Here is an 18,088-nt window from a genome sequence, read left to right as displayed (position 1 = left end):
CTCTTGGTTTCGGTTTCAGTCTTAAATATATATTTATTCAATTTTTACACATAAACAATAATTTGCAATAATGGCCACAGGCAGGATTTAAGATTTGGCTGAATGGCTGATGATGCTTTTATGCCTACTGTTATTTCAGCGTATCGGAAATCTTGGAGAAGCATGGACTCCAAAAGCCTGTATCCTTTGTAAAAGACACACAGGACAGCCCAGAAGAAGCACGGAAGCTGATGATTCGATTGACCAGGCACACAGGCCGCAAGTGAGTAACGGATGGTGGCACACGAAATTATGAGCTTTAATGGTTGTTTGGTACCTTCGCAGATGAAATGTTGTGCGTGGCTTTTCCAGGTCAGAACATGAACAGCTGAAGCTGTGGTCTCAAGCAGGAAAGACAAACAATTCAAAGGACAGATTTCTTTGTAAACATGTCTTTAGCTCCTCAGGAGGCAACTCGGATGTTTGCTTCACAAGGAAGATGGTTTAGTGGTGGTAAAATTCCCTTGGATGCCCTTTGTCGAACATAAAATAATTGCTCATGACACAAGCAAAAGTGGCAGATTCCAGCACGTCTTCTCCTTTGGCTCCATGGTTCATCAAAACACAAATCTTGCCCCATTGTCAAGGATCCATTGCCCATGGTGTGCAGAACAGAATGGTACCACTCTCTTGATGGAGGCATGGCAGAGCAATTTAAACCTTTCAGAATGTAGGCCTTGGGTTAGATGATCTCCCAACGAGTAGCGCTAAGTGGAATATGTGCACGGGAAAATGTCTGCTTGTAAAACATGACCTTTCTTTCCTCCCCCATGCCACCCAACCTGTTCTGGGCAGTGGCGCCAGGTATATGGGCTGGAGGCAACTTCAGATCCTCCAATATTTTTTAGCAGGGAGCAGCCCCCCAATGTTGAGGGGGCTACCACCCCCTGCCACCGCCTGGCAACCCAGCCCCAACTTCCACCCGGCAATTCAGGAGCCAGGCGGCGTCTGAGGCAAGCGCAGAGGGCGATCTCTGTGCTTGTTTGTCCCAGTCCGGTGCACGCCGGAGGTGTCATGTGACATGTCGCATGACCATTCCCCTTCAATGTGGGAGCAAGTCATTGCCCCTGGTTCTGGGGTTCTCCTCACCTTGCAGAGCAGATTTTTATTTTTTATTTTATTTTCTTGAGGGGGGCAAGTCCTGTTGGGTTAGTGGACCTTGTTCCATGCATGCAACAAGTTAGCTGAATCCCGCCCAGTATGTGTGACTGGAGGGTTTGGTCTGAAAGCTTTGGGGCTGGGGGGAAGGTGTGCAAAACTGTTGGATAAGAGATGTAACTGTGAGCCACTAAGTTGCTGGATGAAATCTCCCTTTGGTCATGGACTCACTAAGCAACCTACTCTCTCAAGCTCAGTTCTCCATCTTTCAAATGGGGATAATAATTCTTCTCTATCTTCCCAGAATGTTATAAGGACTGCTGAGCTACTGTGTGTCTAGATGTTATAAGCACCAGTGTTGTTTTTCTACGCGTGAATGTACTCTTAACCTTTGGGGTGATATTTTAAGAGTTTTAAGATGGAAACATTTAATTCTGGTAATCACACTTCTCGGAACCTGCTTGTAAATGTTCGCTTCTTTGTGTCTTACAGGCAGCCCCCTGTTAATGAGACACACTGGATGGGATTGTTGCAAGAGATCCTGGAAATGCAGCAGAATGTCTACACATGCATACAACCGGACACTTGCTATGAGGTGAATCTTGCTGCTTTTCAGGATGTTTTTGAATACATTTACAGTGGGTGGAATTCTAGGTAGTTCAGTTTCATACCAGCATTTTGCTTTATTCAGAATCTGTGCCAGCAGATGTACAATCCAATTTAAGTGTTTAAATATATGCTGAGTTTTCCTATCCTTGAACATGCAAATCATGCTGGTCTCAAGCTTTCTTGACAATAGTGGTAGTTTCTACGAGATCCAGAAATCCCATTGATGGTGAGTAGCCTGGTTTTGTTTCAAGACACCTAAATTCTAAGGATTTCCATAGCTAGGGTTTCATAGAAATAACTCTCTAGTCCTTCATACTTGGGGAGACTGGTGCTCACATCTAGATAAGAATCAAACTCAAGTTACCAACTTTACTCCTTTAAAGAAAAGGAACCACATTACCTTCTGATAAGCTGCAGCCAAACTAATGACCAGTTCCTGTTACTCCTAGTGTAGAGAGTAGAGGCCATATCAGAGGGGTGGGGGAGGGGGAAACAGGTATCTTCTGTTGTAATTTTTAAATGTTCGCCAAAAATTTATTTATGGTGCCAGGGCTATGCAGGCAATTAAGTAGAAATATTTCTGTAATTATTAACTGGTGATTTCAAACAACAACAATGGCTTATATTCAGCATAATTCTAAGGTACCATCATCTCAGGGATTTTCCTTGCACAAAGGAAACTTCTCCCCTCTCCTACCGCCACGTACACACTAAATTTGTTCTGGGGATCCTCTCAAGACCAGATTCAGAGATGACTTAGGGTGTGCACAGATGGCTGACGGAGGGGAAAAACCCTATTGCGCTAGTGGGAATCCCTGTGAGGGCATCTTGTGAAGTTAGTTGAATACAACCCAAAGTATATAACTGTTGTAAATTGCTTTGGTGGTTTGTTTGTTTTTTAAATGACATTATTAATGACATTAAAGGACATTGGTTATAAGATTTATATGCTGGCCTTATTCAGGAAAAACACAAAGACTGAAAATATACCACTCAAATTATCCAATGCAAACCAACACAACCTATTCAGTTGTCCCCTGTGATTAGGCAGCTATGCATGTAAAATCCTTAGAAGGCAGGGGGATTTCCTTGCATAAGGCAGTATGGGGAAAATATTCAACTAATGTAAAAATATAACAAGAGTGGGTGCCAGGAAGAAGGGTGTTATGCAACTGGGGTGCTATTGTCAAGAAGGAAAGTCATAGATCCTCTAACCACACTCAGGGATGCTGTTGTCGGGAGGGAGGGAATATGTCACATTAATCAAATGTTCCCAGCCAGATTGGTCAGGGAAGACAAAGATGACCTACTCTGGCCCCTCTCCCTAGCCAACTCCAAGATATAGGATTGCCAGTGGGTCTGGAAACAATGGCAAAGCTCCTGTTTATCCTATTGCTCACTGAAGATAAGGAGCGGGGGGAGCAAATTCCTAGAGTTTGTTCTGTTATACTTCAGAATTCCATGCATTCAAACAGAGCTGTTATGAACTATGGCAGAATTACAGAAGACATGAGATGTATAGATGGGAAGCTTGACTTTCTTAATACACAGAAACTCTTGACATAAAATTGCTAACTAAACATTGGGAAGACAAATGGCTCGCCGCTTCACTGTTATGTTTATTAAATGGTTCACTGAGCTGAAAGTTCATTTTTAATAACGTCACTCAGGGTGCATATAGAACTTTGATAGATGTTTTCCTGTTTGCATTTAAAGTGAAATGCAAAGTTCGGTTCCTGCAGAAAATAATCTGCATTCGAGGCAACCTAGTTATTAAGATTCGTGAATTACAATGAAGCTCTGTGTGTTTGAATATGTGCAGTTTACTTGAAAGTGCACTTTTCTGTTTCGTAGTGTAGTACTTGAGTGAGCCTTCATGTTGCATAATTTACCTTAAAAAAATTGACATCTTTTAAACATTTCAAATTATTGTCAGTCTTCTTTTGTTATAGCATGTAGACTTTATTGCTTATGGCTGCTAATTTCTATGACTCCTGAGAGATTTTGAGAGCAAATCAGTACACTTCTGAAGAAATTGCAATAAGAAAATGGCATCTGGGATTTAAATCTAACTTTGAAATGTGCTTCTTAAAAAAAAATGCATAGCAATACGTACATACATCATGTCAGGGAAAATGTGATATAATTATAGCTCTTACTTCAAGATATTAGATTTGACTGGAGCGATGAATAGACTTTAATATTAGCAACCTATCAGAGTAGCTTGGCAATGCATTAGTATAGGGGTAGGGAATTTGATGCCTTCCAGATGTTGAGCTGCAGCATCTGTCATCCCTAAAATTGACCATGTTGGCTGGGGCTGATGGAATTTGGAGGCCATCAACATCTGGGGGATGGTGATGAGTCCCCCTTTCTTGCATTCGTGATGCTTCTAAAGGATGAAGATTTTGACTTATTGGGTGGTATTGCTTTTTGGCTTGTCCAAAACTGATAGATAAGTTTCATGAAGGATACTTCTGTTCAGATGTTTGTGTGGTCTTTTAAACTGTGTGTACGTTCACTGCACAAAGCGTGTTCTCCCTAACAGAGAGCATGTGTTGCGGTTGGGGAAACAAACCACCCTCCCGTGACTAGGCAGATTTGGTAAGGAACCCAAGCCTTTAAGTGCTTAACTTGGGTTGCTGGGGAGTTTTGATTGTTGCCAATTGGAGGAGGGGTCAGAGTCTTTAAATACAGGGGCCAGACGTTGGACGTCCTCTTGGCCGTTTTGCATCGGATCACCCGCCCTCCCTCCCTTTAATAGGGTGGTTTTTCTTGATCGCTTGACCTTGCTATGCCTGTCATGGGGTCGTCCGCCTTGGTGCGGGGGCCTGGTAGGAATTTTGCCATTTGGCTGATTGGCTGGTGCCATTTGGTTTTTGCCTACTACGTAGCAAATCGCCACAACTTGTAAGGTTGGCGGTTAGGCATTGGTTAAATTGGTGCTTGGAGGAGTAAGTGCCTACCCCTCCAAATGATGGGGAAAGGGAATTCCGTTAAAGGAATCCAGGGGCTTGCCATTCTTTTCATCCTTGTCCCTGGCATCGGACTTGGGCCGTGCAAGCCCCACAGGAACATGAGGGTGAGAAGTGAGGGACTGTTGCCCAGCTTCATTTTCTCACCCAATACTTGTTTCCCACGCTGGCTTCCACTGGTGTCCGGAAGGGCCAGCTCTGTCCTTGAGGGCAAGGACAGATAGTCATAACCAATGCCTAAGCAACCACTCACAATTTTTCTATTTGAATAAAGTTGTGGCCAAAATTATGCCAAAAATCTTAAACAAAAAATTGATGTGTGAAGTGTGAATTTTTTGGGGGTGGTATTGTGGGACTCAACACGCAACCCCATTTGCCCCATCATCCTGAATAATCCCCAGCATAAAGAGTGGCTCCCCAGATAAGTCTCAGAGTTTCCTGCAGAGATTCCACTGTCAACTCTCTAGTGCTACCTTGGTAGTCAAATGAAAGGAAAGGGTTTCTCGAGGGCAGCAAATTAGATTGCATTTCCATTTCAGCACATGGTTTGTCGAAATCTAATTGATATTGGTCTAGATTTAGATGAATGCTGTTCCAGATATCCTCCCCTCCCCAAGCAGATAGCCATACTCAGGTATTTGTCAAATAAAAAATTTGCTTGTATGACATTTGCTCTTGTCATTCTAAAGATCTTTACAGAAAGTCTTCTGTGTTCAAGTCGACTGGAGAACATCCATTTAGCTGGACAAATGATGCACTGCAGTGTTTGGTCAATAGATCCCCCTGTCAGTGTTGCTTCTAAAGGAAAACCACAGTACAGAGTTTGCTATGAGAAAAGCATTGAATTGGTTTTGGCTGCTAGCAGAGAATACTTCAATTCTTCAACCAGTCTAACTGATACATGCATGGATCTGGCCAGGTACGTTTTATCCACACACACCCCGCCAAAAAAAATCTTTTAGCCTTTGGTATTTGCTTAGAAAGGCAGATCTTTTATGATTTTGTACTCTTTTGCATACTTGAGTGCTTTCCTCCGATGCTCAAGCATTTCTAAGGCAACTTGTTCTTACTAATTAGTCCCTGGTGCAATTAGAATGAGGTAATACATCTTTTGCCTAGATTATGCTTGGCTCATCATGAAATGCAGGCACCAGCACCAATCTGAAAATACTAGCTAATGGTTTTGGAAGTGGAAATTATTATTCTACGTATGTAACCATTACAGCTATGAAAAACCAAGATGTTTCCTGTAAGGCCCATATAAGTTCAAGGGATGAAAATGAATACAGTCATACCTTGGTTTTCGAACAGCTTAGTGCTCAAACGTTTTGGCTCCTGAATGCCTCAAACCCGAAAGTTTGTGAACTATTTTTTGGAAGCTGAACGTCCGATGGGGCTTCCGCAGCTTCTGATTGGCTGCAGGAGCTCCCTGCAGGCAATCAGAAGCCACACTTTGGTTTCCGAACGTTTTGGAAGTCAAATGGACTTCCGGAATGGATTCCGTAACTACTTCCAAGGTATGACTATTTGTTTTGTTGAAGGAGGCAGTGGGGACCTTTAGCTTGTGTGCCAGATTTTGTCTGCCAGGCCTCCTCGTTTTACTCAACAGACTTTCCCCTCAAAATCATACCCACCTTTGAGGTGTGCAGTTGGCCGAGATGTGGATGCATGAAAGCACAATTGAACAGCTGATGGGCAGCGTATTGAATCCTGTTTGGAGTGTCTGTGCAAACCTTTCTTGGCTAAAATGAAGTTCCATCCCCCCCCCCTTTTGTTTTAGCAGAGGTTTCAATTGTACCTCCTGGAGCAAGATGTGCCTTCACTGTCCATCATAGATTCTATGAGAAAGCTGCTATAATTGAAATAATTGTTATTCACTGTTGATGTTTTTTGTTGTTAGGGGGACGGTTACCACCTTAGCTGAGATGAAAGCTCTCCTTCATTCTCTATCATTAACAATTTTCTAGTGATGCTTTCATTTAAGTGGAAATCATTTCAGCATGGTTTCTTCTCATTGATAAGATTGGCACACAATTACAAGGCGTATTTAAAAATCAAATCAAATCTGGAAGTAGAAAATTTAAGGATTAATTTTTAACAATTTAAAAGTTAGCACATCCCCACATCAACCCCAGAAAGATAATCTAAAGCACCTAAAATTTTTTAGTTGAATAATTTAGGTGTTACAGTTCAACTGTTAATAGCAGCCTGCACTTTCTTAATATTAGTATGTTTCTTGCCTTTATAGCAGAAGAGTTACATTTGCGGAACTGTGCTGTCATGCAATTCCACTAGAGTTTCACTTGGAGGGGGGAAATTTATGAACCTACACCAAATGAATTTTATTTTTCCTCCTACTTCATTCATGTACAAAGTGATTGCTTGCTAATTACAAAGCTTCTTTCTTTTGGCATGTAAACTCTTAGTAAAGTGCTCAGCTTTGGCCATTGATAAATTGATATTATTTACAATTTAAAAAATGCATCCGCAAAGAAATACGGGGTTATATTATATCAAGTGGCAAATTTTTAAGCCTTTATAAGAGACCCACCACTTTGGACCCATTGTAATGCCTCACCAGTGCATGCTCTCGAGTTTTCTGTGCATAGCAACAAACCATAGTTTAGTGTTGCATGTTTATCACACTGGCCTGATATAATGAAGATGCTTCTTTTTGACTAATTAGGAAATCTGTTTGAAATCCTTAAACACTTCTTTTTCTTCTAAGATCCTGCTTACAGCTTATTACAGACTGCCCACCTGTTGTCCAAGAGGAGTTGGATCTTATCCGTGCTCTTAGCTACCTTGAAGAATTTGGTGTGAAAATCTTGCCATTACAAGGTAGGGTGTGATAGGGTTTGTTGAAATGTCTTGAATGCTAGTTATATAGTTTCAAATCTTCACATTTATATGTACCATATACACAGTTCTATTTTTCTAGAAAAAGAGGTGCCGGAACTCACCATGAACACCTCTTTTGTTCTCTTAAAATGACAATGGCACCTACCTTAGAGGTGCCGGAACTGAGTTCCGGAAGGTTCTGGCTTATAAAAAGCTCTACATATACATCATCTTGTATCATCAATTTTCCTTACAGCATTTTTTAAATGAATTGCTTGCATCAGGTATAATCCAGTTCAAGAGAAACCTTTTAAAGTCTCATTGGATTTTACTAAAGCGTTATGCACCAATTTTTCCTGTTTAAATCATTTTGGTTGGCTTGCACCCACAATTACTTCCCTTTTAAATACACACATGCACACTTAATATATAGTTTCTTCACTCATCCCCTGCTTGTGCTGCTGTTGTGCTATTATGATTAACATAATCTCTTTACTAGTAATCTCTGCAACAGTGCTTTGAAACACTTTGTCATTCTGGCAATAGCCCGGTTGGGATGTTTATTGATCTTCATCCTGAGTCTAGGCCTAGGGAGTGGACAAATGGGCCTTTCTATTTTATTATTTTGTCAAAGCACATGTGCCAAGAAGATTAACTCAAAATAGTTATCATAACCCATAAGACGTCCATTGCACATCACAGCTTTGCAGTAACAATTTAGTTATGTTTGAAAGGAGGCTTTTACTGCTGTTTGAAGGTGCCTCCAGAACTTGGGCTTTTATTGATCTCTTTTATTCCCATGCTTTAGTGCCCAATAAAACTCTATTTTTATTTTATAAATCATAACAGCCTTATGACAACTGACATATTTTACAGGTGCTATCCTGCATTCAACTCCTGTAACCTTCCTGTCTTCACTGTTGTGTTAATGGATTTGTACTGCTAGAAACTGGATGAATAGTCCACACATTATTTTATTTTATTTTTTAAAAAACAACACAGTTATGTATTACATAAAGCTTTTGTGGTATTTTACGTCTACCCTTTAAAAGTTCAAACCATGTTCAGAATATGCAAGCAAAGGACTAGAATCGAGTGCTGAATTTTGTGTCTGGTGTTTCTTAAAAGTTTTATCTTATTTGGTTTTGAATGTGCACCTATTTGTTTCAATCAAGTCAACCTATTTTTAGATATTTAATTCTGCCCGCTGGAAGCAAACATTTTAAACGGGCTTGAATAACAAATAGTACACAATGGTTGGTCTCCAGCTAGGTTTTACACAAAGCAGACCCATTGAAGTTAATGAACATGACTAAGTTATGTGCATTAATTTCAGTGGGGCTACTCTAAGTAAACCTTAGTAAATAAGTAAAACTAGGTAAAACCACCCAGTGAATTAATATGCTCAATTTGACAGCTATTATGTGTACAGTGGTACCTCAGGATACATACGCTTCAGGTTACAGCCTCCGCTAACCCAGAAATAGTGCTTCAGGTTAAGAACTTTGCTTCAGGATGAGAACAGAAATCGTGCTCCAGCGGCGCAGCGGCAGCAGGAGGCCCCATTAGTTAAAGTGGTGCTTCAGGTTAAGAACAGTTTCAGGTTAAGAACGGACCTCAGGAACGAATTAAGTACTTAACCTGAGGTACCACTGTAATAGCTTTACCCCTGATCTGATGCCCTTCAGCAAGACACTTTAGTAAACGCCTTCATGGATCAGGTCTTTCATTTGAAACCTGGATTCTCCCTGAGGCACGTGTTCCTCGCACAGTTCTGATAAATCCCTCACAGAAAAGCCTTAACCCTAATCAAATATATAGAAGATGAGGCACTGCAAGTTTGTGCTATTTCCAAACCATTGGTCCTGGGTTATTTCACCAGAACACAGCAACCCTGTCTCATATACAGCTTTTTGAGCACTGAGGGCAGCCAGGGACAGTGTGGAATTGAATTATGCATTCAAATAAAACGTGTATGGATTATTATTTAAATCTTTTAATTGATTTATATTATTCTTTCTAATTGTTTCTAATCTGCATTTTTAGAAAACCGTTTTACTTAATTGATCACATGAGATGTTGTGAGCCACTTTGGGCACCATTTTGTGGGAAAGTGGCATACAAATGATGTTGATGGCTTATTAGTTTCTTGTTTGGCTCTCATTGCTGGGGTTTTACCTCGGCCGAAAAGCTTCAGTATTTCTGTGTGTTTGCCATTCAGTGGCATGAGGTACAGTTAAATCATGAGGTTAGCAGGGCAAAGCTCATAAGCAGGACTGAGAAATTCTTTCTCTGAAAGACAATACCAGCAAATCTTCAATTAATGGGCATGTGGTAATTCTGTGACGTATATATATAAAATAAGATCCAAAAACTGTGAACTTTCAAACTAACTCAAGCCTCTTCCATTAGCCAAATTACATTTTGGATGTTGTCCATGGATTACAGACAACTGCTATCCTAAATGCTTGCTTGTGGATATATCAGGGTTGGTTCCACTTTGCCATTTTCAAGCTTAGATTTTCCTGCTTCATAGTTCATTCCCTGCAACCTGCCATTTTGCCTTTGCCACACCATGCCAGTCAACTGTGAATACTTCAGTGCTGGTACTGCTTTTTGCGATCTATTTTTTCCCCCCTTGAGAGATTAAAGTGCACTGTCAAGTTACTTTGTGATCCTTCTGTCACCTGAAAACGACTAATGCTGCAATTTATTTCAGAAAAAGTACCTTTTATGTCATGAATGTGCACACAAGCACATGGCTATATAATGGCGGCTGAAGTGGGTCCCGCAAAGGGGACAGGGTCTGATTCTCAAATAATTGCATCCATTATGTTTTGGACACTTTAAAGACTACCACGCAGAAGTTAAAATGGCGAAAAAGCTGCCTGCAGGTTCCTAATGCTTTAAGCTAAAACTTTCTTAACTTGGAAAGCCACTTTTAAGCATGAGTTGTTCTTCATAGAGTGCACAAAATAATTTGTGCTGCTTCTTGCATTTGAATTTGTAGTCATCTGAACTAAGGGGAGGTAAAGGAACCAGCTTTTCCTTCCCAGAAGCAGAGGCCTCTTTCTCAGTGGGGTGGTAGACCTGGGTCTGGACTGTACCACCCCAGAGTGGAGGCATGCACAGGTTTGAATGTTCTCAATCTTGTTAAATGACCAACCTTTGCACATCAGTGATGATGTCCTCTCTCTAAATGGAGATTCACTGTGTGCTTTGTAACACACCCACACACCCTTAATGAAAATTAAATAAATGGAGATTTCCCCTCTAAAATATTTCTTGGGGCATATCTGCAGCATAAGAAACAAAGCACTTTCAAAATGTATTAATATTTTATTGAAAGAATTTCTATTATAAAATAAAGTGTAACAAAGAAAAAAAGAAAAGAAAAAAGAAAAAAGTGAAAGAAACAGTATACAAAAAAGCAGTGTAATATACTCCCATACATTATTATATAAATATATATAGGTGTTTTTTAAAAAAATAATGTTTTTTTATTAAAGGTCCTATTAATAGCCTACTACATTCTGTATAAACATTCCAAATGTTGTCATATTTATCCAAATAAAGCCTATGTCTGTAAGCTGTCCGTTCATGAGTTGCAAGTGTTTTCATATTGTCTGTCCATTGATTGAAGAAACATAAGCACTAGAGATATTGTTTAAAACTTCTCTCCCTCCTGCCCCAGTTGCAGTGACTTTTAAACCCAGATATCGGCCCTTCCGTGAAGTTCATAATATCTGTGTATGTAGCTTGTGTGTGCACTTTTTACTGCCTTCATAAAAAAATGCACTGTCTTTTGTGACATTGCCACTTAATATAATGTATTTTCTTACCAGTGCGCCTGTGCTCTGATCGACTCAGCCTTATCAAGGAATGCCTCCTGCAGTTGCCAACAAGCTACAAGCAATCTGCCAAGCTCTTGGGACTTGCAAATTTGCTGAAGGTTGCAGGTAAAATAAAAGCTGTAATGAAATTTACCCATGTTTTATGTTGAAGGTGTCCAGCTTTATGGGGGATTTCTTCAAGGACTTTACTCAAAGATCCTGTCTTCAGTGAAGCTTCATATATTGCATCATTGCAACCTTCCTTTCTAGATAAATACAGATTGATTGATTTCAATTTAGATATAATTTGGGATTTCACACACAGCCCTTCTATCACAAGTAGAATACATACCAGCGAGAGTACAGTTGCCACCTAGTCAGATGTTAGAATTAAATCCCACTTTAACCGTGTCAAATATGAAAAACAGATATCCTTTCCGTGCAAACAAAATGTATTCTATATCCTATAAAAAACATAGGTTTTACTTGCAGTCCTTCTTTGATCCTGTTGCATCGTATTAGTGAACTGATGCTATACTATGTAAAGTTTCTTTTTAAATATATGTATCATTCTTTTCAAATCTCAAAAAAATTCCAAGACATTTATCATCATATATAGTTTTCCCCAAACATAATAGTATTTTATTATTATTTCTTCTTGAATTTCCACCCCTCCTTTCTTGATGTTTCTTTTTTAGCTGTTTTGCAATACATCTGTTTTTATTATGTAAACTTCACTCTCATTAGTTCTTACAGTAATTCACTGCTTATATTTCAAATCCTGCCCACAACTTCACTGTGCAAAGGTTCTGATGCTGGATCAAATCAAATTACGTTTTTTGTTTTGTTTTGTTGGCTAGCAAAGGTAAATATTTGACCAAACTTTCACTTGGAGAAGTCACTTGAAGCTGATTTGACTATATCTTCTGCTTCCCTGTTCTTTCACATCATCATATCAAATACAAATTGAAAAATGACATGGGTCAGATCCAGAGTTAAGTGTGTGCATTAGGGCTGGCAGAAGCAAGCAGTCCCATACATTCCTTCCCATGGCAGCTTTCTAGTCCCCTAAAAATGTTCCCCTGAGGTTAGGGGCCACGTTTTGAAGTGGGTAGACTACAGCTTGTGAAGCTCAGGAGAGAAGGGGGACGGCTGCTGTGAAGATAAAGAGCAGGGAAATCAGCTTGGGCCAGCTTAACTCCAGAGCCAAGCCATTATTTTATTATGTAATAATGTTGTTGATACCCTGCAATCACTGTACACAGAGCCTTGCCAAGTAATTTAAACAAAACACAAGTTCCTGTACAGTGGAGCTCACACTGTGTTTGTTGTCTTGGACTAGTAAATGGCGCAAATCTCTGCAGTGATTACAGTGGTACCTTGGGTTACAAACACCTTGGGTTACAAACACTTTGGGTTACAGACTCCGCTAACCTGGAAGTAGTGCCTTGGGTAAAGAACTTTGTCCCAGGATGAGAACAGAAATTGTGTGCTGGTGGCGCAGTAGCAGCGGGAGGCCCCATTAGCTAAAGTGGTACCTCAGGTTAAGAACAGTTTCAGGTTAAGAATGGACCTCCAGAATGAATTAAGTATGTAACCAGAGGTAGCACTGGACTCCTGGACGGTTAAGTCCAGTCAAATGCGACTCTGGGGTTGCGGCGCTCATCTCACTTTCAGGCCAAGGGAACCAGCGTTTGTCCACAGACAGTTTTCCAGATCATATGGCCAGCATGACTCCAGCTGCTTAAAACAGGTAACCCAGAGAATCCATGCGGTTGTTGGTGGTGGTAGTGTTCAAATCAGACCGTTAGCCTTTAGCTGTCTTCCCTAACCTCCAGCTGTTCTGAACTGCAGCTTCAGCTATTTCTCATCATTGGCCATGCTGGTTGCAGCTTATGGGAGTTGTAGTCCAAAACCGCTGGAGGGCACCAGGTCAAGGAAAACTGGCCTGTGTGATTGCCAATACACTTCAGCACATCTCCTTTGCCAATCCTTACAACCCTTCACGAGTCAAAGGGCAGTTTACTGAAGTAGGGAGCATCCTCTGCTTTTGCAGCCCTGGGAAATCAGGTCTCTAAATCCAGTGGTTGTCAGTGTGCTCCTGTGCTGCCTTGGTCATGTGAGTAAATTCAACACAGGGTGTTGATTGGGAGTAAGTCTCAGTGCTCAGTGTGGCTGGGTGGCATGCATCGTTTGAAGTCCATATTGCGATATCAGTTTCATAATTTTGAGCCTGGGATATATTGTCAATCATGATGTCTTATCTGTGTGTGCGTGCAAAAATCACAATGCAGGAAAACCGGGAAGCCCACCAGTGCCTCTACATAGCTCCATCCATATTTCAGACATCGTGATATAGCACGATGTTTAGTTGGTGATATATCACAGTGTTGAAAACCAGATATTGCCCTGACCCTAGTGCTTAGGAGACACGCTTACTGTTTATTCCTTTTCAAAAACCTAAGGGAAAATGTGACTTTTACCTCCGGTATCTGGGAGGTGGATTTAAGGATGCCGGGGGTGGTTTAGTTTTTTTAAAATATCTTTTGGAGTAAGCTTAAGCCATGGGTTCACTTGAATGAGTTGAATAATAATAATCCTGGTTGAATTCTGTATCTAAAAAAGGGGGGGGGGAATCACTTAGTGACTTTATTTTGGTTATAGTAGGCAGTGTTTTTGCCTTTAAACATATCCTCATGGAGTCATTGTTCATCAGTCCTGCTGGTTTCATAATATAAGTAGGAATAATCCCATTTTTTGTCATTAATGTTTATCACAGCAGCGTCTGAATCTGTTCACTTTTGACATGAGTAAAAAATGCACCACAATGGGCCTCAGTTCTCAGATTCTTTGAATCCCTTTCTTTGTTACACAAATTCATTTAGAAGACTGCATCTCCCTGAGGGGCAGCTATAACTCTGTGTAATTTCTTATCCAGCTATTTTGTATACCTTCCTACCTCCCACACAGGATACTTGAGAGTGTAATAGATCGTTAGTTTGAAGCACACTGCAAACTTTAGATAACTATCAAAGACTTTAATTAGGCTTCTTCTCTTTAAATTATGCTATGCTGGATATGTTCTTGCCCTTCACATTAAAGTCTACAGCAGCTTGCAAATACTCAGGAAAACCTAGGTGTTCCTTGCATTCTGTTCTTGGTGGCTTGTTAGAACATTTATTTTAATTATAGACTGCCTTCCTCCTGAAGTAATAATAGTGTTTTTATATAAAAGCAGCATAAATATATCCTCTTAAACCATCAAAGAGGAAAACATCTTGAACCCTCTTTTATTGCTGCTGGAGGTCTACTTTGAGGAAGGAACGTGCAGCCCTGCCCAGCTAGTTAGTCACAAAGCTACAGCAACCACTCCTTACACCTTTTATCTCTCCCCTCTGGTTTACAATGGTGTGTGTGTGTGTGTGTGTGTGTGTGTGTGTGTGTGTGAGAGAGAGAGAGAGAGAGAGAGAGAGAGAGAGAGAGAGAGAGAAAGAAACACACAAGATGGCTACTTGGCCAAGGGCCACCACTTGCTGGGTGGGTCTCTACCACCACCATTCCCCAGTCTTTCAGAGAGAGAGAGAGAAAAGTCTTAACAGTATTTCCAAAACACATTTATGATTTCTTTCTCTCTCTTTTTTGGAAGTATTATCCCCTGCAGTTTAACAGCAAGGCAGCTTACATCATCCCCTGCCCCCAATGCACAATAAATTTGGGATAGTGAAATGTAATTAATTACAGATAGCTAAAAGAAATGAGAGAAAGAGCAAAACAAACCGCAGCAGCAGGAGAACGATTGAAACAACTAGTTACTCAAAAAGCAGTGTTAGAAATTGAGATATGAAAGCCAGGAGCTAAATGGCACCTTAAACCTAGGTTGCGGGCGCAACAACAGAATGTCTAGACTCGCCTTTTTTACAACAAGAATACAAAGCCAAAAGTGAACGAACTGCAGCTAAAATCTTATGTTGGTTTTTCACATGGTCTAGTCCAGGCATAGGCAAACTCCGGCCCTCCAGATGTTTGGGACTACAATTCCCATCACCCCTAGCTAACAGGACCAGGGTCTGGGATGATGGGAATTGTAGTCCCAAACATCTGGAGGGCCGGAGTTTGCCTATGCCTGGTCTAGTCCTTCCCCTGCCTGTCCACCCCCTAATATTCTTAAGGGGGTCTCTTCTCCAGTCTTCGGAGAGTAGCTGGAAGTGGGGAGGCAGAAAAAGGTCCTCTTTTCCTTCCACTTTGCAGTTGTAATCTGAAATCTTAGGCGCAGTATTGCGCCCAGAGCTTAGAAACTGCTCATGCTAAGGAAATTCCCTGTCCCAAAATGTGCCTAGAGCAAGGGGAATTTCAAACACTGTCAAAGAGGGAGCCAACTAGGTGAACTAGACCAGGCTTTACAAATGAGGGAGTTGACACCTTCGGAGGTCTTGGTTCCTATGAAGGCAAAGAGACGGTGTTCAAAGCCTCCAATGATTAATGGTGAAACCAGACTCTAAGGGGGGAATAGTTGGTCCTGGTTCCAAGCCATTCATTTATTATTATTATTTAAATCTTTATTAAACATTCAACACATATTTACACAACAGTTTACCATGTTACAATTTATGCACGTACACTACATGGAAAAAAGAAAAATACAACGAAAAATAGAGATGAACCACTGACCTTCTGACTGGCAAGTCTAGGCTTTGTGGTTTAACCCACAGCACCACCCGCATCCCAATTCATGGGTTAATACATGCAAATTGCTCCTGTCTGGAAGTTCTGCAGCCTGCTGGAGCAATATGCTTCAGAAAGCTGCCCCAGCGTTTTGCTGTGGGTTAAACCACAGAGCCTAGGACTTGCCGATCAGAAGGTCGGCGGTTCGAATTCCCGCAATGGGGTGAGCTCCCGTTGCTCGGTCCCAGCCCCTGCCAACCTAGCAGTTCGAAAGCACGTCAAAGTGCAAGTAGATAAATAGGTACCGCTCCGGTGGGAAGGTAAATGGCATTTCCGTGTGCTGCTCTGGTTCGCTAGAAATTGCTGGCCACATGACCCGGAAGCTGTACGCCGGCTCCCATGGCCAATAAAGCGAGATGAGTGCCGCAACCCCAGAGTCAGCCACGACTGGACGTAATGGTCAGGGATCTCTTTACCTTTACCTTAAAGCTTCTGAGTGCTTTCCATTACCAATCCCACATCGATCACGTTGTAGAAATAGAATATGGATGTGACCACCACAGCAGGTGTAACTGCGAACAGACTTGCCTCCTCCAGGTGTTTGAACCTTGGCTCTCCTAATTCATTGTGAGGAATTCCTTTTTCAGTGGCCTACACATGTTCGGATGGGGCACTTGATAGCTAGGTACAATGGCCACCTCAAATCTTTCAGGCTGCAGTCCTATACACACACCTATGTAAAAGTTCTATTAAGCTTGATGGGACTTACTTCTCACTGGGCATATATAAAATTGCACTGTAAGGGTTTTTATAGATCAAAACCAGCTCTCCTGATTGTGTTCTCCCCACCACCACCACCACCACCCAAAGGGGAGCCTAGCAAATTCACTTTAACCACATCTTCCCTTCCCCAGGTGGGAAAACCAGCAGAAGATTTAGGGAAGACAGGATTGCCAGTACGGCCAGATTGTGGTAGCCAAGCATGAACGATGGTCTTGGGTCTTTAGAATAACAGCTTGTAAAGGCTTACAGCTGAAATGTGAACCTCATCTTTTTGACTCCTGTACTTTGGCTTAAAGAAAAATGCCAAATTGCTGCAGAATGTGTTAACAAATCGCAAGAGTGGCAGCAGCGATTGTCACAGTGCGATTTCGGACAATTGCTGTCGGAAACTGGTTATCAGACAAACTTGAAGAATTTTATTTTCAAAGAACTTCGTCCAGTAAAGCAGTATTTGCCTCCAGTGTTATTGCATCCGAAGCACTCCTAAGGATAAGCGCATGCGCATATATATATATATATATGACGTGCACTTTGTTTCTAACAGCATAGAACATTTGAGATTTACAGTGGTTTAGCTTAATTTTAAAAGAAGCAGATTACCATATTTTTCTGTGTATGACGACCCCTATTTTTTTATCCCAAAATTAAGAAAATGCACTATCTGTGTATAAGGCGACCCCTTATTTTAAACTTCAAAAAATTAGGGGGAAAATGTAGTCTTATACACAGAAAACGGTAATTTTAAAATTCCTAAGAAATAGCCTGAAATACTAAAGCTGATGCTAGAAGGTTTTCCTCCTCCTTTTTCATACCAATACAACTAGCACTGTTCTTCCTCTAATACTCTTATGGTGGATATAAAGCATCCATATTCAGCTTTCAAGAGTTCAACTCCCTAAATTGGTTAATAAACTCTTGCAGTGCATGGCCTCTAATGGAAACGCTGACAAAGCTTTTACTATATTATGTGAATGTTGCCTCCAGTAAAACTTAATGGCACCTATAAACCATGGCCATAAATTAAAATGTAAAAATCAAGATTACACTTATTTGTTCTTTATTATATGAGGGCGGAAGGTGCTGTTCCATATAACCAATAGTGTTCCATATAACCTGTAGTGTTCTCTGCTATAAGAATAAGAGTAGCAAAAGGGAGCTATTACAGCATGGCCTGGGCATACTTAAAACCAAGGTTTCCTGACCTTACCTCATTTCTGGCATTGTGTGTGATTGTTGCTAGTAAGTTGG

General features: G+C 41.0%; 1 protein-coding gene across 3 annotated transcripts in view; it reads left to right on the top strand.

Annotated features, from left to right (window-relative positions):
- The window catches only part of NBAS (NBAS subunit of NRZ tethering complex), a 176,408-nt gene that overhangs the window by 82,370 nt on the left and 75,950 nt on the right, over positions 1-18,088 (top strand). For all 3 annotated transcript variants that reach the window (XR_014561897.1, XM_083729673.1, XM_083729672.1), the window contains exons 28-32: positions 140-262; positions 1,630-1,732; positions 5,411-5,640; positions 7,450-7,562; positions 11,408-11,521. Coding sequence is in view for 2 of the 3 variants with exons in the window: in XM_083729673.1 (XP_083585799.1) it covers positions 140-262; positions 1,630-1,732; positions 5,411-5,640; positions 7,450-7,562; positions 11,408-11,521 (683 nt within the window). In the remaining variant the exon portion in view is untranslated. The remainder of the gene's footprint in view (positions 1-139; positions 263-1,629; positions 1,733-5,410; positions 5,641-7,449; positions 7,563-11,407; positions 11,522-18,088) is intronic.

The sequence above is a fragment of the Podarcis gaigeae genome (assembly GCF_964106915.1).
Source record: "Podarcis gaigeae genome assembly, chromosome: 3".
NCBI lineage: Eukaryota > Metazoa > Chordata > Lepidosauria > Squamata > Lacertidae > Podarcis > Podarcis gaigeae.
The sequence above is the reverse complement of the archived record's forward strand: the minus strand, read 5'-3'. Positions and strand labels throughout refer to the sequence as shown.